The sequence below is a fragment of the Homarus americanus genome, unplaced genomic scaffold, assembly GCF_018991925.1.
Source record: "Homarus americanus isolate GMGI-L3 unplaced genomic scaffold, GMGI_Hamer_2.0 scaffold11022, whole genome shotgun sequence".
Classification (NCBI taxonomy): Eukaryota; Metazoa; Arthropoda; class Malacostraca; order Decapoda; family Nephropidae; genus Homarus; species Homarus americanus.
The window spans coordinates 17,590,355-17,615,968 of record NW_024737068.1 but is presented as its reverse complement, the minus strand read 5'-3'; the positions used below and the strand labels follow the sequence as shown (position 1 = coordinate 17,615,968).

The window sequence follows — 25,614 nt, the reverse complement described above, 5'->3', positions numbered from 1 at the left end:
AGAGATGGTGCAATGCGCAATTTCTGGAACTTCCAAGAACTTTATTCCGTTACCCAGAAAATTCTGGAAAATTCCGGGGATGAGGGATTTTTCCAACTTTAAAAGATGATGTAATAGGCAAGTTCTGGAACTTCCAAGAAAATTTTTCTGTTACCCGGAAAATTATGGGGATGAGGGATTTTTTCCCGGCATTGAGAGAATCGTCTCATTACTCGGAAATCTCTCATTCCCGGAAGTGCTCTGCACCAATTGTTCCAGCTAATGTAGATATCACTTGTATCTGAATCTTTCAGGTATCTAAACTTTGTTCGCTTTGGTCCCGTCCAGTAATAATTCAAGTTTTCTCCAACACTCTGAACGCAACTCAAGTCATTCATTCGTGCATCTACCACCAGTGGTGCTATAATTAAGCTTTAAGATCCAGGGTTGGGTTTTCTCATCATTTACTGCCATTAATTCTCTTTCTCCTATAATATGAGTGTTCTACTAGGTGGTCCCCTTCCATAGCACAGCCCAAATATTTCCCAGTTGCTGCATATATTGCATATTATAGGATTTTACCTGGAGTTGGGGGCATTGGTTTGCTTCTCCACCAAAAGCCTAGAATCATCTCAAGCTGATTTTTATTTATTGTGCAGTATTTTGTTTTTGGTAAACCCTGACATTTATATTGTAAAAAGTTAGATCTAATTATTGGTTTCTTTGTAATATTAATATAGCCATCAAATAGCTGAAAAGGTTACCATAAATTATGCTTATAGGTAGGTACAATAGTATATGTGAATTATATTGTGGTTGCTCTTCAAGTATTGAGTTGGAAGGAAGAAATATGGCAAAGAAACTTAAAAGATCGAGCAAAACCTAGAAGTACCAACTGACAGAAAAATAAAAAATAGAATGGAATTGAGATTGTCTGCTAGATGACACAATTCTTTTTATTTACAGTGCTGGTGTGGGTCGAACAGGAGCCTTCATTGTGATTGATGCCATGCTGGAGAGAATCAAGCATGAACGAACAGTGGATATCTACGGCCATGTCACCTGTCTGCGAGCCCAGAGGAACTACATGGTAAGTGTCTTGTGTGTCACTAATAGAAAAATTATGAGTGTGATTAACCTTTCCACCAGCCACTCTGCGTCATTGCCAATCTCGCCTATAGACCAGCTGATGATGCTGTCTGAGTCACCCAAAATGTAAAGATTTTTCATTTACCATTTATGGGTAAAATACACACAAATAGTGTCATTGGGCGGCGAAAGGGCTAATATAGATTTGAGAATTTCCAGCCTTGAAGTATGATTTCTCTGAAATTTTAATTAAGATTTTATGTAATAATTATAAAACTACAACTTAGACAAATATTTTTTTCTGATTCTTTTCATAAATGGTTTACTCTTTTAAGAAATTCCATTTCATTTTATCATGACACATTATGCTGTTTTAATTTTACTAAAAAATGACATCTCTGACAAATATGCTTTTTAAACTTTGAGAGAGTGGGGAAGCTTGCAAGAACATTCCCAAGTAATTTTGGTGCCTACAGTTTTTTCACTTACAAATGTTGCTAAAGTTTGCATGTTATTTGGTTTTCAAAGTGCAATGTGTAAATGTTGTCATGTTGAATACAATGAATAGTGTAGGTCATAAGGGGGAGTTTTATTAATTAGACCTCTGTTATATATCATTTTTTAAGTTAGGTGACTTTTGACCACAAAGTAGAAATGCTCTTGAAGCACTGTAACTAGGTACAGGTATGCCTCGATAACTGAAGCATATAAGGGACTGTGAAAAGTTGTTGGTTAGTGAATCAACGGTTATTGAAGCAATTAATCCGATAAGGATGTAACAAATAAAGGGGGTTAGGGACCGGCCAACCCCCCAAAATGTCCCATCTACCCTTGATGTATCTCTGTCGTGCACACTGTCACGCAAGAAAATAAAGTTAACACACAAAACAAAAATAATAAGCATTAACATTCTTGGGTTTAGGGAGGTGCTTTACAGCGAGCCGGTCGGGGTCTGGCCAGTCACTAACCTCACCGGGGTCTGGCCAGTCACTAACCTCGCCGCACTAGACTGCACCACACGAGTGATAATGGTACATAATGAGTCATAGCAAGCTTGCTATTTGAAATAAAAAGGTGAGGTTTATTGCAGTATCATTGTAAATAAATTATCTACAAACGGTTTTATATGATTAATCACGATAAAAGAACTATTTCTATACGTAAGCGCGAATAGAATGCAAAAAAAATTTTACGCTTAATGAAAATATTTAGACATCACTTTATACCTTCATTATTTAATGTGATTGCAATATGAACACTTTATTCCATTATAATGCCAACATGATGACCCAAAAAAGGTTATAGAATAAAAGTTGTGGAAAAAAATAGATTTCTCTAGGTAATAACTGATGTAAATTGTGCTTTAAGATGAGCACGCCCAAGCCAAGAACAGATTATTCATTTTTCCCTCCAAGCGCAAAAGGTAATTGAACATATTGAGTCATAGCAAGCTTATTCTTGGAGATAAAAAGATAGGGTTTGTTGCATTAGTATTGTAAATACAGTATTTCCTTAAAACTCATGGAAGTTAGTTCAAATGGACCCTGCGAGAAAGCACAATCTGCAAAATCTCATTATGTAGATATTGAATTTTTCTTCTCAAATTCCACTTGACTTTTGCAATTATAGGTACTCCTCAACATACAACCTACTTGACTTACGACCACCCTGACATACGACCGCCGCAGTCGTATAAAATATTTTTCAAATTACACATTTTCGAGTCTCGATGTTAGTGATCGCGCTGTGTACTGACAAAATTTTCGTTTGTAATTCCCTTTAAAATGGCTGGCAAGCGTAAAGGTGAGAGTTCTTGTAGTGCTGAGAAGAAAAAGAGAAACCCATTTTAGATTTTCTATGTACAGGTATTATTTTCGCATTTTCGACTTACGACCAGTTCGACTTACGACCTGGTTGTCGGTCCCTAACCCCTTCGTAAGTCGAGAACTGACTGTACTGCATTTCTGATGTAGACCTACCACTGACATCAAAGTAAAATATTTATATCTTATGGAGGACTAATTGTTTATGGTGATGGGGATCACAACCTTTACTCAAAAACATACCATTTATAATTTTTTTTAAATATTAAACTATTCCAAAACCTTTGAGGTCTCTAACTCCAATTCACTCTTTTGTTCACTTCCTGTTGGCTGGAAACATAGAAGACCTATTCTCTATGGTCTTGTATGTTTGTTTTATTATTATTAAACCACCCTTATTCCAGTTGCTTACAGTATGTATTTGTAGGACAGGAAATTTGGAACTGGTCCTTTATTGTCTTTTAACATGGTAGCAGACATAGTAATCTAGCTCAATAAAGCATTCATAAATGCCATCCTCATATCTGAACATTGGTGACCACAGTCCTCTACTCTAATAATTTTCCTACTGTTTTTACCAATCTAATGAGATTTTTCATCCCTCTGGGGACCCAGCTTTTAATGTTGTTCATCCATCCCAGTCTCTGCCTTCTCCTGGACCTCCTCCCCTCAACTTTGCCCATTAATATTTCTGCTGTTATTCCATTATCCCTAATCATATAAATTGAAGGGAATACAGGGGGGCCCCCCCAAGTTCTCAGATTTTTACTTCGCGGTTCTCGGTTATTCGCGGATGATTCCCTGGATGTACCCAAGAATGTCTGTGGGTAGTTTTAAAGTTGCCGGCATTTTCGCGGCTGGGACAGGGAGCCATTCGTAATTTCCTTTACCTGTATTGTAAATATGTGTGTGTAGTAATTTCCTTTACCTGTATTGTAAATATGTGGGTGTGTGTGTAGACACACACACACCCACAAAACACATACAAATAAAAAATAATTGGAAAATCCTCTCACAAATAATCAGAAACAAATTTATTGAAAATGTGAGTCTACCCCTCAAGTCCGTGCTCTATTACAGTACTTTATTAATAGAGCACGGACTTCAGGGTAGACTGTCAAATTTTTAATAAATTTGTTTCTGATTATTTGTGAGAGGATTTTCCAATTATTATTTATTTGTATGTGTTTTGTGTGTGTGTGCGTGTTTCTGCATGCACACACACACAGATACAATACTACAAGTAAAAGAAATAATTGTCCTAGGGCAAATGCCTAAAGGGAATATACATTTCTTTGTACACAAGTAAAAATGTACCCCCCCCAGTCCGCAAATGTTATTCGCGGATTTGGCAATTCGCTGCCATTTTGAGAACCTAACCCCTGCGAATTTGGGGGCCCCCCTGTATTTTGATGCAAACGATTGGTAATTTAAATGATTAAGTTGAATTGCTTAAATACGTATAAAAGCAGTTGAGAAGAACTTGCACATGTGATTTTGCTAACTAATATATATTTTATTTCTTTTCTACAGTCATTTTGATGTTTCAAGTAAATACATTAGAAATTGAAACACTTCTTGCAGATTTTGGTTTTTAATAATGTGATTGGTTTCAGGTTCAAACAGAAGATCAGTACATCTTTATTCATGACGCCTTGCATGAGGCTGTCATGGCTGGCAACTCTGAGGTCCCAGCACGTAGCCTGCATGCCCACATTCAGAAACTGATGGCTGTAGAACCAGGAGAGAATGTCACTGGCATGGAGCTTGAGTTCAAGGTGAGTTCTATATCATGAACAACTTCCCCTGTAACTTAAAGCATAGTCCCCATTAATATTTATGTGTACCCCAGTTGTTTACCAGCTTGAAGAAAGGAGATGCTGTATTCTTCACACTGACTGACTCTCGGGCTGTTTCTTCTTGCATCTTCTCTAGTAAGCTTACCGTATTTTGACGAATATAAGCCACATTCTCATCTAAAAATTTGGAAAAAGTTGGGGGTGCAGCTTATTATCCAATACAAATTTTAGTAACGCCTCAAAATTTTCCTTAAGTAATACTGTATATACCATAATTCATTGTACGCTCTAGCACCACCTCTAGCCAGGCTCCACCACCATTACTACCTCACTCGAAGTCAAAATTACCATCAGTAGCACCATTCCTATTATCACTCTGCATGTCATCTACCCATGAGTTTGTTTTCAAGGATGAAGTATAGTGAATTGTACCTACTGTGTCCAAAACCCTGAAAAGTGCTCTATAAAAACAAGTTACAGCATTTTTTGTTTAAGTAAACACCCATGCTCGTTTTATTCCTTATTTGATTGCAAAAAACATGTGGGTGGATGCCATGCTGGATTTTGACCCTAAAGGACCTTCAAGGGTCAAATAGGTTAATAATATATGGAAATATTTTTTTCTATAAATTTAGGCCTACCCGGTATTTAATGTAAAATCCAATTTCTAATTTATTTTACAATTTTACAGGTTCTTACCCATCCCGTAACCAGTTGATCAAGTATGGTTGCTTGCTTTTAACATAAAATGCCACAATAATTTTTTTTATGGGTATTATTAGAATGCACACAAAACAAATTTTATAATTTTGGTGATTTTCTTTTTTCTTTATCATATTTTTTCTTTTGAAAATCCTAATAAATTAACCTTAATTCTGTAAGGGCAAATACAGTACTGAACCTAGTTATTATATATATCTTATTTGTATCACTTATGTTACTTGTATATTACATGTATTTGTAAATCAAAACCCATTCCCCCAATTATGTACCGGGTAACTGTATATTTTCAGCCTTGCGGCTGCTATGCTCTTTCAATAAACCGTTAATTATTATTAAATACAAACTGGGAAAAGAATTCTATCTGAGCAGCACCATTGTTGTAGTGGTTGCTGGCAACTGGGGAGGTGAGCGGCCTTCCAACAGCCTTGTGGATACCACAGAAAATCCACACAAAAGAATTTTAAAAATTTGAGTAAAATTTTTTTTTGCTCGTATCCCAAATTTTTGTCATAATTTCAAAATATCGTAAGGGCAAATTTCCGTAGCCCGGAATTCCCTAACACGGGGGTTGCTTGTACAGTATACTATTTTTTTTTTTTTTTAGTGTGTGTGTGTGTGCAACAATAGTACATATTTTGTTAATGGTAATATACACTGTTGCTTTATGGTAACTTAATGATATTCAAATATCATAGCAAGTTATGAATCACACTCTTAGAGTCAATATATCCATATTAATAAATAATTATACTGTATCAGATTTTCTCGTCTAACAATGTATTGCAAATGACATATCCATTACGGCATGTGAGAGCAAGTCCATGCGTCAGCCACATGACATACACTCGCAATTGCAAGCTTACAGCTCGCACCAATCGAGTTAGTTGATGCTTTGGAGAGATGGGATGCACATTGCTCCTGACATTTCACTGCTTTTACAATGCCTTATCATACTGTCAGCTTTCCAAAAGAATTCACAGCATATTCTTAGGTATGAATAAGTGCTCGCCAACATTTTTTATGACATTTCGTGTTGTTACATCATCGCTAGTGACTGTACCTTTTCGCTCTCTCGTACTGTTGCCACATCTAATCCTTTTGTTATTTGGTAACATACTTTTCACCTCAACTTTATTACCCCAATCAACTGTTCTAATATGTTCATATGTACACAAGTACTTAATATCATATACAGTACGTACGTAGCTCTTGTGTTCTGAATTTTTTTTAATGTGAATATGATTTTGACCCCTTGCAACTTCAGGGGATGGCTTAGAATCAGAGACCAAGCTTTTTTGCATGAATTCTGTCTAAAACTCACCTTGTGCCTAAGAATTAGGGATGGCTTATATTTGTCAAAATAAGGGGGTTGTATATACAATACTGTACAATACTGTATTAGATGATAGCAGATATCTAAATTTAGTCTTATTAAAGTTTAACACTGGGTAAAATGCATTCTTGATTTTTTCAGCAATAAAAAAATTAAATAAGATATTGTATTGTAATTATTTTGTTGCAGTACAAAAATGCTTCTACATGTATCTCTTATTCACATAAAAGTTATGAGGAAAACATGCCCAATAATATTTTTCTACTTTCAATTTGATAGAAAATATACAAATTCCTCTGCCATGTTTTTGGCAAATGTAATTCTGGTTGGATCACCAGTTAGTGTAAGTTGGTAAAAGTTTAATAAAAAATTTCTCAGCACTTATCCATATCTTACAAGTAATTTTTAGGTTTTTTATTTGATGCACAATAGATGTCATCAAACCAATTAATAATTTATTTTACTTTTTCCCTGACAGCGTTTAGCAAACATCAAAGCTCAACCATCGAGGTTTGTTAGTGCCAACCTGCCTGTTAATAAGTTCAAGAACAGATTAGTGAATATTCTGCCATTTGAAGGAAGTCGGGTGTGTTTGCAGCCTCTTCGTGGAACTGAGGGATCTGACTATATCAATGCCAGCTTCATTGATGGATACAGGTAACACACCAAAGTTGTAATTGTAACAGTAGTAGAAGGAAAAGTTTAATACAAGTGAAAGCAAAATAATACACCAAAAAACAATGCTCTTATGTACAGTAAAACCTTGCTAAGGTGGACTAATTGAGGGGTAGGGGTGTCCGGGATAAGAGGTTGTCCACCTCAGAGCAATTTTTCCAAAAAGACCGTCATTTCAAACAAAAAACGAGTACAACACCAATGTATCCAAGTTTTATGAAAGAAATACATGTTTTTTAATCAAAATTAATTTTAAAAAGTAATGTACGTACATTAAGTACTGGATACCGGTACTTAATTTTAGTTCACTGATAAGGTCATAGGCTTAACCTTCTCTTCGCCCTTATGGATACCAAACACTTTCTTGGGGGCTTTGGTTATTGTTTAATTTTTTCAATAATAATGCAAAAAATATGAATGCTACTTCAGCCTATGTATAAAAACGATAAATAATGACAAAAAACACGAAAAATACAGTACCATATTTTACGGTAGGGAGTATTTAGGAAATAAACTTTTGTGTGTATTTTCCTCCTGTAGCCATAGTTTTCTTAAAATAATATATACAGTACCAGGAAATGTGAGGAATAAATAAAAATAATGCCAACAAAAAATATTGTACGTATCGGCAAATCCATAAATAAAAGCTAAATGAAAGTTCAACACAGCCGCCATTTGCCTCTTACTCCCTGTTTCACCATAGTAATGAACATCAGCAGGCACGCTAATTCCCTAGCAACGCCCCCCCCTACACTCTGCGACCGTCTTCCCCTCCCTGCTCTCTTCTTCCCTCCCCCCCCACTCTTTCCCCTCTACACTCTGACCGCCTTCCCTCCCCTCTACCTATTTTCCCCTCCCCTACACTCTCAACTCTTCCCCTGTGACCTTCCTCCCCCTCTACACTCTCGCCGTTTCCTCCCCCACTACACTCTGCGATCATCTTCCCTCTCGACTCTTCCTCCCCCTCTCCTTCCCCCTTCCCTCTGCGACCGTCTTCCCCTCTCCCCTCTACGACCGTCTTCCTCCCCCCCTCTACACTCTGCGACCGTGGTAAAGGCCTGGCCTGTGGGATATAAATCCCTTGCCAGCCTAATCAGTATCTTATAAAAGGAAAGTCAAGAACCATGGGTTTCCAAGGGGTAACAAACAACAATTAGAGATTGACATCTCTTTACTACGAAAATAATCACAATAATTGACACCACTCACACAAATATCAAATAAACAATTACGGCGGTCAAACAATTAATGGATTCAAACAATTACAGGAGTCAAACAATTACGGGAGTCAAACAATTATGGGAGTCGAACAATGTACAGATATTTCCTACGGCTGCAGCCCGGTGGAATGTTTCGTTAACGTGGTGGTCCGCTCTCGGGGAAGGTCCAGGGCAGCTTCCTCACTTGGCGCTGGCGTTGGTGGGCGATGTCTTGCCACACAGGAGAGACGCCAGGGCATGGATGGTGGATAGGGCGTGGAGGAAGTGGTGATGACGTGGCAGCCACGGTAGTAACTGGAGTGATGTCCGGAGATTATCAGCCAAATAGTGAAGGACTGGGGAATTGGCCCACGAGCCCCAGGAGCCTCAGATGAGCACACAACCAGAAGTAATCAAACAGCAGGGGAAGTGGTGCTGGCTGGGTAGTGTCTGATGTGTGACGAAGCAGCAGCGACCTTTTCACCTCCGTCTACCCCCCCCTAGTGGGGCCGCGAACAAGCAAACGAGCGGCGGATAACCATCCTGCTCGTTTCCACCCTTACAACATTCCCCTCTCCCCTCTGCGATCGTCTTCCCCTCCTTCACTCAGCCAGCTAACTCATGTGCAAAGAAATGTACAGTCTCTCCTCGACTTACGACGGGGTTCCGTCCCGACGACCAGGTCGTAAGTCAAAAATGTGAAAATAATACATAGAAATTCTAAAATGAAATACGGTACAGTAAAAATAATCAATAATGAAGAATGAATAAAGTGTTACTGTGCACTTACCTTTAATGTAGTCAGCTGAATGCACACGGGGCCTCAATAACTTTTTAATTAAACATAGAGACTACATTAATTGGATGAAGCAGAGGAGCAGACAGGGCTGGGTGGGTCATCTATTTCGCTTTCTTCAGACAGGCTAACATACTTGCTTGTTGAAGGTATTGGATCATCTTAAGGGAGTGAAGAGGCAGCAGTGGTGGGGCATGAGGAGACAGCAGTGGGGGACTTCTTAAAATATATGTCCAATTTAGACAGCACAGTTTGCCTTTTCTTTTCATCATAAATCTCCCTGTAGCAAGCAAGTGCATCTTGGATCAGTCTGTCAACTTTTGCAAAATGCTCAACATTTTGATCCATTTCTTCAAACATTTGCATCCCCTTATTAATAGTAGCAAATGCCTCTGCCATTTGTTTCACTGAAAACTTTTTGGGGGGTGCAGGTTCTTCTTCTACATTTTGTCTCTTTTCTTCCTCTGCAGTTTTCTGTGCATCCAGTTCATTAAGATCCTCTTTACTTAGCTCTTCTGCTACACTTTCGGCCAACTGCTCAACATCTTCATTATCAATTTCTAACTCCATCTGTTTACCCAACTGCACTATCTTGTTGCCAATCTCAGAAATTGCTTCATCTTCATTAAATCCTTTGAAACTGTTCACATATCTTTTCAGGACCTTTTTCCATATTCCATTCATGCACTGACCTGTAACCTCATCCCATTCTGCAGCTATGTTCTTTGTACATTGCAAAATGTTGTAGTCCTTCCAAAACTCTGAGCGTTTTCTCACCTTCAGTAGCAGCAACAGCCTGAGCGAAGGTTGTATGTAAATATTACGCTTTAAAAGCAGCAATAGCACCTTGATCCATGGGTTGGATGATAGAGGTAGTGTTAGGTGGAATGTAGACTACCCTAACATTAGGGTGCAGGTCGTCCAGGTGTGGTGGGTGTCCCAGAGTATTATCTAAAATTAATAAAATCTTGAAGGCAACCCCTTGTTGCAAACAATACTCCTTGGCTCGTGGAATGAAACAACTCGGGAACCAATCCTCAAACAATGCTAGGGTCATCCATGCTTTCTTATTACTGTGATAAAACACTGGCAGTGTGTGCTTGCTGACATTTTTAAAAGCCCTTGGGTTCTCTGAATGATATATCACACAGAAGTGTAATTCGGTCCTTGAATGCCTTGAATCCCAGCAGGGTTTTCGCCTCTTGGTGGATGTATGTCCATTCTGGCATGGGCCTTCCAGAATAAGCCAGTTTCATCCACATTAAATATTTGCTCAGGCAAATAATTTCTTTCCACGATGACACGATCTAGCTCCTCCTTAAAAGCTTCGGCAGCACCCACATCAGCACTAGCTGCCTCTCCACTCACCTTTACACTGTGCAAACTGTAACGGTTCTTAAACCTTTGGAACCACCCATGACTTGCTGAGAAGTTTTGGTCGCACTCATCTCCTGCCTGCTCTTTCAGGCTTTCGAAAAGGTTTCTTGCCTTAGCCTGTATGGTTAGAAGGCTTAAGGTTCCTGCTTTTTCAGCTGATCTTCCATCCACATCACAGGTAATTTCTCCATCTCATGAAGAGGACCTTGTCTTTTTTTCGTTATTATTGTTCCCTTTATAGGTGCTGATCCTTTCACTACCTCATGAATTCGTTCCTTGTCCTTCAAAATTGTTGATAACTTCGAGTGAGAGAAGCCAAGGTTGCGTGTAATGGTTGATATCGTTTTTCCATTTTCATATTGCATTATTATTTTCATTTTCATCTCAAAAGTAATTGACTGTCTCTTTTTCTTCTCAGCACCACGAGAACTCTCACTTTTACGCTTGCCAGTCATTTTAAAGGGAATTAGAAAAGAAAATTTTGTCAGTACACAGCGCGATCACGAACGACAACGACAGCCAAATACCAACTGAGCGGGCATCAGCGTGGATGCTGTACACCACGAGGGGGCCTAGCCCACGCTGTCATATGGGACCGAAACGTTTTGGTGCTAGAAAATACTTAATTTGAAAAATGTATTATACGACCACGATGGTCGTAAGTCCAGGTTGTCATAAGTCGAGTACAGTACGTCGTAAGTCGAGGAGTACCTGTATATTCCCTTTATGTGTTTGCCCTTAGGACAATTATTTCTTTTACTTTTTTCACAATATGTATGTAGGATGGTTTGTGCATGTAACTGAGTAAAAATAAATGAAGAAAGTTACGTATATCTACCCAAAAATACGAATTGAAAAACAACCATAACACCACAGCTTGGCCGAGTTGCCTGGTGGTTACAGTGACCAGTTTAACCTGGCTACAATGCCATGCTAATCACTATTAAACACTATTATATCAGTAAACACTAATAATAACAGTAAATCCAGTGAAATATGGATATTATATCAGTAAACACCAATAATAACAGTAGATCCAGTAAAATATAGCACGGAGGGAGGAGAGACATACTAACTGCAGACGGCGCTCTAACTAACAGTCATTCACTCGCTTGCTCCCGTTGCCAGGTGTGCGATCGAAATGCGTATGAGAGAAATACATATTTTGTAGTCTAATTTGTAAACGGTGACAGGTACAGCGATAAACAAATTATATAAGTCATGCATTTACCTATGATAACATAATAAGATACATTGTATCATTACTAGAGTGAAAGAAATAATATTCCCAAAAACAACAATTGATAACTCTCGGGTACGTGCTGACGCCTTGGTCCCTTGAAATTTTGCAGACATGTCATCGGAGGACAAATTTTGTCCTACTCTTTTTTTTAATTTTGTTATTATTTTTAGGAAAATAATTTTGTCCGGCTTAAACGAGGTTTTACTGTATTAGTATTTCTAAATCTAGATTGAAAAGTCAATCTATTTTCTCATTTGAAGTCTTTATGTAAATTCAGTTAACTCTGCCACTTGATTTGTTGATGACAATGATGATTGCTAAAACTATCCAAGTCAAGGCTATGAGCACTAATTTTTTAAGTACTGGAGTGTTAATCAGTTTCTGTAATGTTTGTATATATATATGTGTGTGTTGTAATTATTGCTTGTTTTCCCTCTATTTAAACTTTTTCACACTGAATATTCATAAATAATTTTGTTCAGTGTCCATGGACTTGGAAAATTGTATTATCAAGCAGGAAGATTCCAAAGGACACCAGAGACGTAGATAACTGAAAGGTCTGTTTCCTGATATGAGTGTAATGAATAGATTAAACATCATTGCACTGGCATCAGTAATCTTCAAGAGACATTTTTAATATAATCGACAGGTACCGCTGTGCATATATTGCCACACAAGGTCCACTTCAGGAAACTGTAGATGATTTCTGGAGGATGCTGTGGGAGCACAACTCTACCATTGTGGTTATGCTTACTAAACTCAAGGAAATGGGCAGGGTAAGAGGAAAAATTTCATATAGGTACAGTCTCGTTCAAAATTCTTTGAACACTGCTGGAGACAGCTGGCAACTCAAGGCCGTTTGTTTACTATAGTACATACAGGTATTAAACTATACTACATACTATAGTAAACAAACGACCTTGAGTTGCCAGCTGTCTCCAGCAGTGCTCGAAGAATCTTGAACGAGACTGTACATCTTGTTACACATAATCAAGTGTTTTGTCTGATGTAAGTCTTGTAGTATCTTATTGTAAAGTACATGTGGATTCAGTACAGTAATTACTCTTTGAATGATGTAGAGGGTTATTTTTATATTGTAATTATTGATGATCTTGTGTGATGATATAGAGATTAACATTTACTCTAATGATCCAGGAAAAATGTTACCAGTATTGGCCCAATGAGCGATCTCAGCGGTACCAGTTTTATGTGGTAGACCCAATAGCCGAGTATAATATGCCTCAGTATATTCTCAGGGAGTTTAAGGTAAGTACCATAATAATATTACTGTAATTGTAATTTATTCTTTTCTAGAAATTACATAGTATGCCTTTTCTTGTTTGAGGGCTATATTTTTATATGCTCTTCTGACGTTAATATTGTTTGTAACTTTTAAGTAACTTGAAACCAATTGAACTTAAAACCAAGAGACACTTTTTGAAATGTCTAAATACTGTGTATTACTTTATCAACAGATAACTGATGCTAGAGATGGACAGTCTCGCACCATACGACAGTTCCAGTTTATTGAATGGCCTGAACAGGTATGCATAGTCTTGATCACTGATGAGAACAACAAACAGAATTTTTATTTTTATACAATAGAACTGATAGTGGGGTTCAGTATACACCCAGAGTTGCAGACATTAATCTCTCTGATAAGTAATGTTTTTTTTTAATTTATCAAACATCTTGTTGTGATACACAAGAGAGAATATTAAATGTTCTTAATTGTAAACTAAAAAAAAATATGGTTTTTGAGTAAAAAAATTTGTATAATAAATATTTGTTAAGTAAATTTATAGGGCAGAAGTTAGTTCTTGGATAAGTTTATATAAGTGGTAAATGGAAGTTTGTCACAGGAAAGAGGACAATATATTTATTGGATAAATTTATATGAAAATTTTTAAATGTTTTGGCAGATTACCCTTAAAATTGTGAAACTTGTTTTGGTGGTTGTGGGAATAATATTTTATTCTTCTCACCACTGATCAGCCTGTTAGTTGCTTGAGTGGTCAATCACAATTCTTGCTGCAAAAAAGTTAGTCCTGTCACTTTTCTGAACTTGTGGCTTCTTCAACCTATGGGATGAGCATTTGTTAGTTCCAGGTATTAATGCTCAACTAAGTAATGTCCCTTGAGGTGCTTACAAATTTTTATTGTCACCCCTTGCCTGTCTACAGTATAAGCTTGGCAACTGCAGGTATCCTAATCTATCTGGGTAGCTGAGATGCCGGAGGGCAGGCACCAGTCTGTTGGTCCTCTTTTGGACTTTTTATCAACCGAGTCTCTAGCTTATCTTAGGGTCGTATGACATTGGAGATAATTAATGGTAAAAGGTGATATTAAAATCAAAATGACAGGAAATGAAACAAAACTGGAACTAAAATGACCAAAAAGGAAACAACAAGATAAATACAGTAAACCTATAAAAGATATAGGAGGCCAGCTAGCCTCCTTCATAACATTTAGAGTCTCAGACCCCGGGCAGCATGACTACTCCCCCAGCACTGCAAAGAGAGTGTAAGAACCATCTCCCTCACGGCACCAGGAGAGGTGTCTACACCACCGGTCCCCCAGACTGGTCACTTGGCCAGCAAGACAATCAAGGAGACCAGGCAGTGAGCCACGCCACCATCCATAAGGTACCCGTATGTCAGCCGGATATAGCAATACGGAGACAAGTCACGACAGTCTGTAACTGACGAGGCATCGTCGGGTACCGCCACGGATGTACCACATCGGTTATCTCCCACATTTTGTTGATACCCACTCCAGCCCACTGTTCTTGCCAGAGTACAAGGTGGATGTTTTAGTGAGGGAGAGGCCTCCCTTGGGACTGGCCTGCAGCTGCCGCACGCCTCGCCCATACATTGGCCGTCTCATTGCCATTAACCCTGATGTGAACAGGTTATCCAGAAGAACTGGATCACCCACCCGTGCCGCTTGAGTAAAAAGATCCATTCTAAAATATTGAAAACCAGGAGAGGAGATGAATTGAAAAGCTCAAGTGCCTGTACGGCAACACAACACAAGTCACTAAAAATAGTAGTGTTTAAAACGATCATTATATCTAAAAATATACTGCAGTGCAGTTAAAATCCCACATAGGTCAGCCTTAAAAATTTAGACAGTGATGGGTAATGCACTGGAGAAAATAAATATCCTACCCCGGCATCCATCTTTGACCCATCCGTGAAAACTGAAACAGAGTTACTGTGCTCAGCAGCATGCTCCAAAATGACTAACCGAATGTGGCCAGGGATATACCCTAAGTACCCTTGACTCCCGAAAAATAATGGCAAAATTCCACCCCCTTGCAGCTGCCAGGGGGAATAGCTGAGCATACTACTGGCAGAGTAAAAGGCCTGGATAGACCTAGCTCATCAACGAGATACCCAGCACGGAAGCCAAAAGGGCAAAGTATAGAAGGTATCTGCCAACACTTAGGGTGGAGGTCAAGTCAGGAAAGAGCTGTATAAAGAAGGGAACCATGGAGCCGCTGAGCACGGTAGTAAAGTCGTACAGTCAGTTGTTGTTGTTGTTGTCGGAGGTCCAGAGGGGGCTTCCCCTTCTCAATGTTGAAGAAGACACTTACCACGTGCTGTCAAGATGCAAAAACCCAATAGATGTTCTTGCTCAACCAAACAAGCACATCCATTGGCAAGTGGTACTGACGAAAACCACACTGGGCAGTCGAGATATGACCACCATTCTCCAAATACCTTACCAGGTGTGTATTGACCATCCTTTCAAATACAATAGTTTAACCATGCAAACAGTCAGGGCTGTAGGTCGGTAGTTGAAAGGAACAGAGGAGTCCTTACTGGACTAAGGAAAGTGGATGACGACTGCAGTCTTCCACCAAGAGGAGGGAATATAATTGTCCCTCCACATCCAATTAAGCAGCCCCAGCAGAAACGACAGGGACTCGCTGCCGAGGTGACGGATCATGGCGTATGGGATGTTATCTGGCCTGGGGGGAGGAGTCACTACACACACAGAGAGCAGATCATAGTTCCCTATTGACCTTGAGGACTGGGGGAGGGATCGGACTTGAACTTTGATGTTGTCTTCCATACCTCCATACCTGCGACATGGGTATTCTAGCATTGAGTGAGGACAAAAAAGGAAATGACTTACGACAGGCATATTTAAGGACTGTACCAGCTTTGGCTCTGGCTTTCTTGTATTTTCCATGATAAACGTCAGTTTTGTGCCGACGGTACCGACCATAAGCCAAATGATGCTCAATCACAGCCTGTCTGCACTCGTCAGACCATCAAGGAACCGACTGGCAGTTGACAACCCCAGAGGTCTGAGGTATGGAAAGTTCATGGGAATATTGGAGAAGGGTGGAGAAGTATTCGACAGCTCTATCAACTTTCGTGAACTCTGCAACCTGCCAGTCCACCGTGGCTAGTCCCCAAAGCAAAAAACTCAGTCAGCCCTGTCCAGTCACCACCAAGGGACAATCCTGTGAGTTAAGTGGAAGATAGAGAGAACACAAAGTGCGCTGCAGGTGGATCTGAACAGCAACTACCTGCAGGGGGGAGGTAATGTTAAAAAGGTTAAAAGAGATACCCCAAGAGGTATCTACAAAAAAAGCTGCACCCCAATGATGGCTCTGTGCTGGATCATGGAGGGAATAAAAGGCAGAGTAACCCCTGGGAGGAGTAGGGAATCCAACCATGTTCTCCTGCAGACAGGCACAGACCGGCCAGAACCTGTGCAGGAGCAGTTGAAGCTCCTCCCAGTTTACTCGTAACCCACGGAGATTCCACTGAAGTTGATGGAACATTGTTACGGGTATTACTTATAAGGCTTAGCAGTGCCCTCAGATGGGAGCTTCTCAGCACCATATTCTTGCTCTGCCTGTAAGCAGTGGACTTCGCTGAGGAAGAAGAGTGATCCTCCCTTGAAGGGCCCGTCACTTGCTCCGCAACCAGTGACTTAGTCACAGGCTTGTTGGTCCTGGCAGTAGGAGGCCGAGAGCAGACTACAGGTACTAGATCCCGGGGTAGCTGAACTTCTAGGGATGACATCACAGGTGCTGCCTCATGCAAGGAAATGACTCCAGGGGCCTGAATACAAGAAGCATCAGGCAGAGATAGTCGCAGCCACTGGGAGGGTGGTGACGGCCGTAGCCGACACCTGGGGGGCATTCAGAGACCCACCAGAGGGTCCTGAAAGCTGACACATTGGGAGGAGTCTCTTCAAGAAACCCCCCCACTCCTGGACCACTTTTGGTTCAATGAAGCAGCCAAAATGAGCTCCCCTGAAACCTTTATGGGGGAAGAAAAAAGGGAAATGTTAATAACAGCATCAGTTGAGGGAGATAAACAAGAAACAGCAGAAGAAATTACAGCATTTTGTTGCAGCAAAGGAACCACTGGACATCGAGTGGGAAGGGAGGATAGCATCGAGGCATAAGATACTTCCAGATACACCAACCAAGAGAGAGCTCGATACACTGCCTCGGCAAAGCTAACCTTCTCCTTGCCTCGAATCTTGAGCTTGTAGTGGTCACATTTCTTCGACGAGGCTAGGTGAGCCCCAGGGCAATTGGAACACCAGACACGACCGGGACAACCCTTGCCATCATGGTCCAACTTGCCACATGGCAGACACACATTTGGAAGGTCGTTCTGCAAACTGCGACAGGAACGACTACCGTGCCCAAACTCGTGGTAGTGGAAGCACCACCTAGGGTTGGGCACATGACTTCACCCGGAGGTGGAGCCAGACTAATTTGACTGTTTCTGGCAAATCTAGCCTTTCAATTGTCAGAAACAAAGTAGGAATTGAAACAAGGACACCATCAACCTTCTTTTTAAAATGTTCTTCTGTTACCACATCATTTGGATCTAATTCTTGTAATAGTTTTTCTTCTGAATTTCTTGTCGGGTCTTTTGAGAAGATGATTCCCTTGCAAAAATTGAGGGTCACATGAGGGCGCATGAAAACTAAGCTCCGGGGACTTGAAAGATCTTTCTTAGATAGCACTCTTCTCTGGGGATGACACCTCCACCAGAAAGCTACCATCCCTCTGGGGGGAGACACGATGCTCATGGCTGCAACTCGAACAAGGGTGCGGCGTGTATTTCAAATATATCATGATCCATTATTGATATTCCATTAAGGAACTTGATCACTAAATATTTTTTATATGCTGCCGGCTCAAATGTGCCAGGTGGAGTCTCGACCATAGAACCTGAAAGGTCCTGCTTATTACTAATTTGTTTATGGTCTTTAGGTCTCGCTTGAAATTTAGCACGATTCAACCCACCAGCCGGTGAGGTCAAAACAGTGGGATCAAGAGTCCTAGTAGCACTACCTGGGGTTTGGAAGGGCTTAAGGGTGTCATTGAGTGAATTTCCAGAGGACATTGTCAAGGAAGCACTGAGGTCATCGAGGGCTAAAGTGGTCCTAAAAAAAATAATTTTGTTGAGTATTCATATAATGAATATCAATATTTCACCTCACCACCCACCATGGAGCCCAACAAGGGGAGGACACATTGTCACCAGGGGTAGTGAGGAAGTACAGTAAACCTTTGTTATTCGCAGGGGTTAGGTTCCAAGGAATGGCACAAATAGGCAAAACTGCAAATAGCAACTTATGCTGCCTTAGTGCACAACTGACCAGCCGTGTTAGCACTCATCCCCTCTTTTAACTTATTTAATAATTCACCTTTCTTTGTTAGGGTCATCACTGATTTCTGCCTTTTACATTTCACTCCACTAGCATCACTAGCACTGACACTAGGCAGTCTTTTAGGGGCGATTTCACACAGAAACACTAAAGTTTTGAGAATACAACACGAGATGCTGCATCACAGGTAATTAAACAGTAACATTTTTAGTCTTGAGTTGGGCTTGGTAATTTTACCCCACTGGAGACAGCATCTGCAGGATTCATTAACCTATGGGAGACCCACAACTTCTTATATTGGACACAGGGTGTTGTTGTTTTTATGTGACTTACTGTACATGCCATAAAATACAGTAGTTATGGTATGCATGAAGCCATTTGGTTAATGAATAGATTTTACTGGTATCATTGTCTTTTACAGGGTGTGCCAAAATCTGGAGAAGGTTTTATTGATTTCATTGGCCAAGTGCACAAGACAAAAGAGCAATTTGGCCAAGATGGTCCCATTACTGTCCATTGCAGGTGAGTGTTGAGTGAAAAAGAAGAAAACTATTTCTCTAGAAAGTCACCTCTAGATTTTTATTTTTTACTGTTCTTGTATAGTTGAAAGTGGGACTCATTGCCCTTATGACCCATTAGTGGATATAACATGTTAAAGATAAAGCCTTCAGTTACAGACAGCCAGTGTTACTAGCACTCAATTGAGGGTCCTTTATTGTTTTATACAGTGTGTGTGTGTGTGTGTTATGTACAGATATTTCAAACTTGGCGAGTGAATTAGCCTCAGCATCATCTATGCACAGTTACACATTTTTTCAGTACTGCACATTTAATAATGTGTCATTTTTAGAAGGTTAAGTTGGTTACCCAAAGTCATTCTAGAGTAAAGGTCTGGCGAATTCAGTACAATACAGGTATTGTGATTTTGACACGTTAAAGGTCATTACTTACGCAGATTTTCCGATGCATGGATGTGTACCAGTACGATATACCTGTGCAAAATGAGACCCCACTGTGTGTATAAACAATTAATTTACTTTTTTCATTTTAGTGCGGGTGTTGGTCGCACTGGGGTGTTCATCACCCTGAGTCAAGTTCTGGAGCGAATGCAGTACGAGGGTGTCGTTGACATGTTCCAGACCGTCCGCAACCTTCGTACTCAACGTCCTGCCATGGTGCAGACAGAAGTGAGAGCAGCTACTTATTGTTACCATTTATGTTTTAAGGAAATTTAGCATTGTCACTATTATTAAAAATTTTCTTAAATGAGGATGTTTCTCCTTTAAGAATACAGATATCATGGACTAAGTCCAAATTTCAATGACCTAATACTTGTTAAGTCTATCCATGCATGTGGCAAAGATTTAGATATATTGAACACATGTGATCCACAGTACTGCTAGGTAAAGATAATTTGCCTTTATGTGTAGTAATGCACACCAGTTTATAAAAAATACTTATACAGTACTGTATATTTAACAGTTTAGTACAAGTCAGACCTAGATATAGAAGAGCATAGTTAAGCCCTTAGAATATACAGCACAGGTGCTCCTCTACTTAAGAACGGTCAACTTACAAACTTTCAGAGATACAAACATCATCACTGAGGGGGTTACCTGCCAGAACAGGTGTTTAATGTGGATGAGACTGGATTATTTTGAAGAAAATTCCAGATAGAACAAACATTACCTAAGAGGAGAAGAGTGAGCCAGGTTTTAAGGCTGTATTAAAGGGTATAGCTGTACTAAATGTCCTTAATCTTTTAATTTTTTACAATTTGTTTGGAATCTACAAGAATAAAGTTGGATTTACAAACAAGCCTCAGGAACGTAACTCGTTCATAAGTAGAGGAGCACCTGTACTTCTGTAAAGTACTGTATCTATTAAGGAGATAAAATTCAGAGAAAGTTATCCTTATTTTGATTGTAAAATATTTTAATGTGCTGTGTATATTTTCACCAAATATAATAAGTAGGCATGTACATGGAAGGCATTTTCTATGCTTCTAAGTTCTATTTAAATATTCCTCATAGAGAGCGATGAAAGCTCATGAATTATGTCTATGAAGGAAAATTCATTTCCAAATCTTTGGTTTTTGCTAAATTAACTGTTTTATGCTTCACTGATTGTGGATTTTTACTTCAGGAGGAGTACAGGTTCTGTTACTTCGCTGCCCTGGAGTACCTGGACAGTTTCGATCACTTCGTGGATTGACTAACGAGGCCTGCCGGCTCCCGCCCACTGTCCATATGGATCTGAGAATACTGTTGGGCTAGCTCAGGTGTTGCAGGAAAGTGCTGAACATAGCCACATGGTGAAGGTAGACTACAATAGAGAGTAACATTTGTCTTCATTCTACAGAGGTGCTCTTTGAAGGTAAATTCATGTGGTTTATTGTGTGTTTCATGATCTAATATGTTTGGCTCATGCTGTGAAAAACTTTAGTGATACAAGCAAGTTGTCAAGCCCTTGAGTTAGCACTGCATAGACTCCAAGGAAGACCTACATGCAGCAAGTGCAATAAATTGATATATAAAGAGTTGAAATCAAAAATGTCATGTTGAACACTGCATCCTCCAACAAAGTATGCTAATGTAAGTTGACTTGAGAGGTGGTTTTAAATAAAAGTTGCTCTGTGATTGCCACAAGTTCTTAACAGTGATACACTAAGCAAAACCAAGCTGCCTTCCCATAACTATCATAAGTTACAACAAAGAAGGTTAATAACATTAACTTCAGTTGACCTAAATGGTTGAAAACTCGCAGGTAGTAAGAAAGCAAGTTCATGAAAATGATGGCTAAATATGCCATACAAGGATTGTAACCATGTTTGCCTTTTTCATCTGGGGACAGCTCATACATGGGTCTCTTCTGAGGCCTCACAATATTAGGAAAATAACACAAACTTATTCTCAAGGAATGGGCAGTGAGTGGTAAAGGAAATTTAGTGATCTCAAAATTATGTTCATGTGGTGCTATTGGGTGTGCCGACAACTCACCCATAAATTGTGCCAAGTTATGGGCATGGGCATCAACTTGGTTTGTAATACATACTGTAAAATGTATTCACGCTAGTTAATTATATTCCAGAAAATCTAATTCATGCTTGTTCAGTGACAAAAATTTGTGATTTACTGAAAATGAGCATCTGATACAGAAACTGACAATACTGTCATCTTTGAAGAAAATATGACAAAAAAATGTGCTCTCAAACTTCCCGCAGAAATTGCATAAAATGGAACATCATAAGTGCTTTCACAAACTGTAGTTTTAAGTTAAAGATGTCTACACACAAAGTACATATAGAATTATATCCATGTATATAGGGATTATATATCCCATGAACTCTAACTTTGACCCATTACTGATTGACCAGATGTGAGAAAAGAAGTAAAATGCGTAATTATAGGTTTCCATTCTGCCATTCCATTTATGAATGTAATTTTTTTTTATTAATTTTATGTATGAATATCTGGTATTGCATGAGTCTTGAAAGATATCTGTATTTCAGTTATTTTCAAAGTGACTGCTAAGGAAAAGCATTTACTGGTACAGTACTAGGACATTAAAACCATTTGTAATGAAAGTAACCTTTTCTTGCTGTAAAATTACCCTTGCCTTGTTACCATGGTGTCATAGGTCACATCTTGGTCCAAGTTTATTACATTTATGTTTTGATACATGTTTGTTCAATTTCATTATAGATGACAGTGTTGCACAAGTATTGTTTTTATATTATGCGATTCTGATTAGGTTAATAGTATAGTACTTATTTGTAAGCATTTTATAAAAAAAATAATTTCTACTTATTTCACCTTGATGATTGTGACCATTCCCTTTATATTAATGTTTAATTGTACTTTTTGTACAAAATGTGTGTGTGTGTGAGTTGAGCAGGTGGGCCAAGTTTGATACAGCAATACGAGATTAGAAGCATCTTGCAACATGGTTCAAATTAGCCAGCCAGGTTCCTGTTCTCTTGGAAACCATATACAGTATGTCCAGCAAATCATCAGAATCTCTTTTAGATTTGACAGCACAAAAGACCTATCAGTGACTGGTAGCATGCATGATCTTTATAATATGAAATGTGACATAGCATGTTGGTGTGTGAAAGAGGTTGTGATGAATTTTTTTTAATATGTTGGAGGATTAAGTTTTATATGGTGAGATTTGATAAATAGACTTGAAACCTAATACTGTATGATCCTATTCATAGATCTATCACAAAGTTGTCTTCAATTAGATTTTATTTCACATTTTGGGGGATGTAGAATTTTTCATATTTTTGTTTGCCAAACACTGCAGTAAAATTCTGCAGTACATATTAGGTATAAGTTTTATGTGACTTATGAAATGCATATCAGCATTATTATGTGTTGCTTTACTGAATTGCCTAAGTGCATCATATACTGAGGTGCAATTTAGGGTAATGTCAATTGGTTCAATTTTAATGAATTTATTTCTTGGTTTCTTAAGCATACAAGGTACTTTTGAGGAAAATGGGAAGCAGTTATGGAGATTTCTTGAAGTGACCCCATCCAGTTTTAAAGGAGTGGTAGTTGAGAAGACAATGAAGATTATTTCATAAACATATCATATTTTGCCTTGAGATGCTGTGCACCCTTCTAAATGGACCAGTGTCACTGTGAAGAGAGCAATATAAGCAATACTGATGACTGTTAGTGATGTCATAAATTGGATGTCATAAAAAAGATGTGTTGTAAAATTTGCACTTCAGTCAATGCTAGATAAGGTTTACATGACTTCTTCATTTTCCTCAACTCCACCTGGGTGCTATAAATGGCTGGTTACAGTGTAATCAATGCAAGTAACAGAGTAATAGGTGCAATCTGTGAAAAAATACTCAACATCATTTGTAATAAGACTGACGGTAGGTGTTATGTACAGATTCCTCCCACTAATAACTGTTAAAAATCTGAAATTCCAGTGTGTATAATCTTTTTTTCTAATGCATTTCCTTTTGTATATGCATTTATTCTGTACATTGCAGACCTTACAAATGAAGAGGCTATCATAATGGCATTTTTGGGATGACCAAACAAACAGATTGTTGCATACTGGCCACCCTATTCCTGTTTGTGTGTTTTGTTTGCTTTTTATTTTCCTTGTTTAGAATCATTACCACCTCAGATCAACTGCCATTAAGCTATGGGGTATGCGGCAATAGACTCGGCTAACCACTTTGCTCTCTCCTGTCGTGCACAGCTGCCTGGAGCATGAGGCTGCCTCTCTTACCACCCATTCACACTAGCACTCTCGACTATCACACTAATCCCTTGTTAATTCGAACTAAATTTTTTGTTGAAAAATTACTGCCTCAAAAGTAGTTATGATACTGACCAACAATAAATGAACCTGTAATCTTAAAAAAAAAAATTTAATGGTTCGTGATAACAAGGTAGTAGTGCACCATGACCAACATGTTCTTTGTAACCTGTACAAGGTGTAATGATATCTAGACTGCACACATTTTCATAGTAATGGTTAATGGGAGGTATGAGAGGTAGGACTTTCTATCAAAATTTCTCTACCCATGCCTATAACATTTTGTTTTTACCTAGCTAGCAATATTTTGTAATTCACACATGTGATGTAACATATTGTAAGAATAAAATGGAAACAAAATAAGGAATTTTATAATCCAACTGTATATAAAATGATTTACCCTATTATTTCATGGCAACATCCAGCTAGACAACAAAGATTCATAAATTACAAATGGACAGGTACAGTAAAAAAAAAAAAAAGCTACGTAACCATGCCTTCTGTTGTAAAACCCACAGTGAAGCATCGAAGTTGGAGTCTGAAACACCAAATTTATGTATAGAGTTATGAGAAAAAGCAGCTGTGCAAGGTTCTTTCGACAGCTTTATTATTCGGAGGCCTAAACCATCAACTTCAGCTACACCATCAAATTCAGCATCATAAGCATCTTCATCAACAACTTCAGGTTCAGTAAATGTTTCAGCAACAGCTATGACATCTTCATGGAAAGCTGCAGCTTCAGCCAGAGTTGAACCTGATGACTACGTCATCTGAGTAAAAACTCGCACAATATTCATTGGCTGTCCTTATGTTTTAGACTTTACCACCATTGGTGAGTAGAATTTTTGTTTTACATTCGTAAGCATTATCAAAAACATATATAAGTGTTGCTCTCATATTCTCATGTAGAGAAATGACGATATGTTTTCACATACACTGGCATAGCACAGTCACTTTTTTTCTTCACCATTATCGGACTGTGATTGGGTCACGCATCCTTACCTCCCTCCACCACTAGCTGTGATTGGTCTAATGTAACATGATGTGCCCTGCCACCAGAGGGAAGGAGTCGCTGACCTACCCGGGCCACTCTCATTGTTCTCAGTTCTCCGCGTATACAGTTCTCTCTTGTGCCCGCTATTCCCCTCACAATGGCTTCCGCTGGACCCACCACCACCCCAGAAAAACCTTGAACCTGGACCAAGCCATGATTATGTGAAGGAAGTCATCAAGTTGGGGGAGAAATTCAAGGTCATCCTTGACAAAGACACAGTCAAGCATCGGCATGAAGTGTCTAATAACCTTCTGTCGAAAATTATGGAGCCGTATGTCCAGATGTATCATGACAACATCAATGCTAGTCGTCAGCGTAGTATTACGGACTTCTTCGCCCGCAACCCACCCCAACCACAGCCAGCCCAAGTCAGTGATAGTGACGATATGGACTTTGAGGGATTTGTCAGGGAGGCCCTGCAAACCTTTGTGAATAGTGAGAGTGATTCACCAGAGGGCAACTAATCTGCCCTCTGCCTCGGAACCAGCCGCCATTCCCATATGCCGACCCATCTCTTCTACTAACGTAAGTGTTAAACCTTGATTTTTCTTTTACCTGGTACAGTATATTATTCTCTTATT

The 25,614-nt window shown here is 39.1% G+C and overlaps 1 protein-coding gene across 1 annotated transcript in view; it reads left to right on the top strand.

Annotated features, from left to right (window-relative positions):
* The window catches only part of LOC121873031 (tyrosine-protein phosphatase Lar-like), a gene marked incomplete at its 5' end in the record, with an annotated part of 67,135 nt that extends 42,796 nt beyond the window's left edge, over positions 1 to 24,339 (top strand). Inside the window, 9 exon segments of the mRNA XM_042376334.1 lie at positions 946 to 1,069; positions 4,508 to 4,669; positions 7,225 to 7,403; positions 12,686 to 12,812; positions 13,192 to 13,302; positions 13,512 to 13,580; positions 19,112 to 19,212; positions 19,742 to 19,877; positions 20,836 to 24,339. Coding sequence (XP_042232268.1) covers positions 946 to 1,069; positions 4,508 to 4,669; positions 7,225 to 7,403; positions 12,686 to 12,812; positions 13,192 to 13,302; positions 13,512 to 13,580; positions 19,112 to 19,212; positions 19,742 to 19,877; positions 20,836 to 20,904 — 1,078 coding nt within the window.
* Positions 24,340 to 25,614: the final 1,275 nt, after the last annotated feature.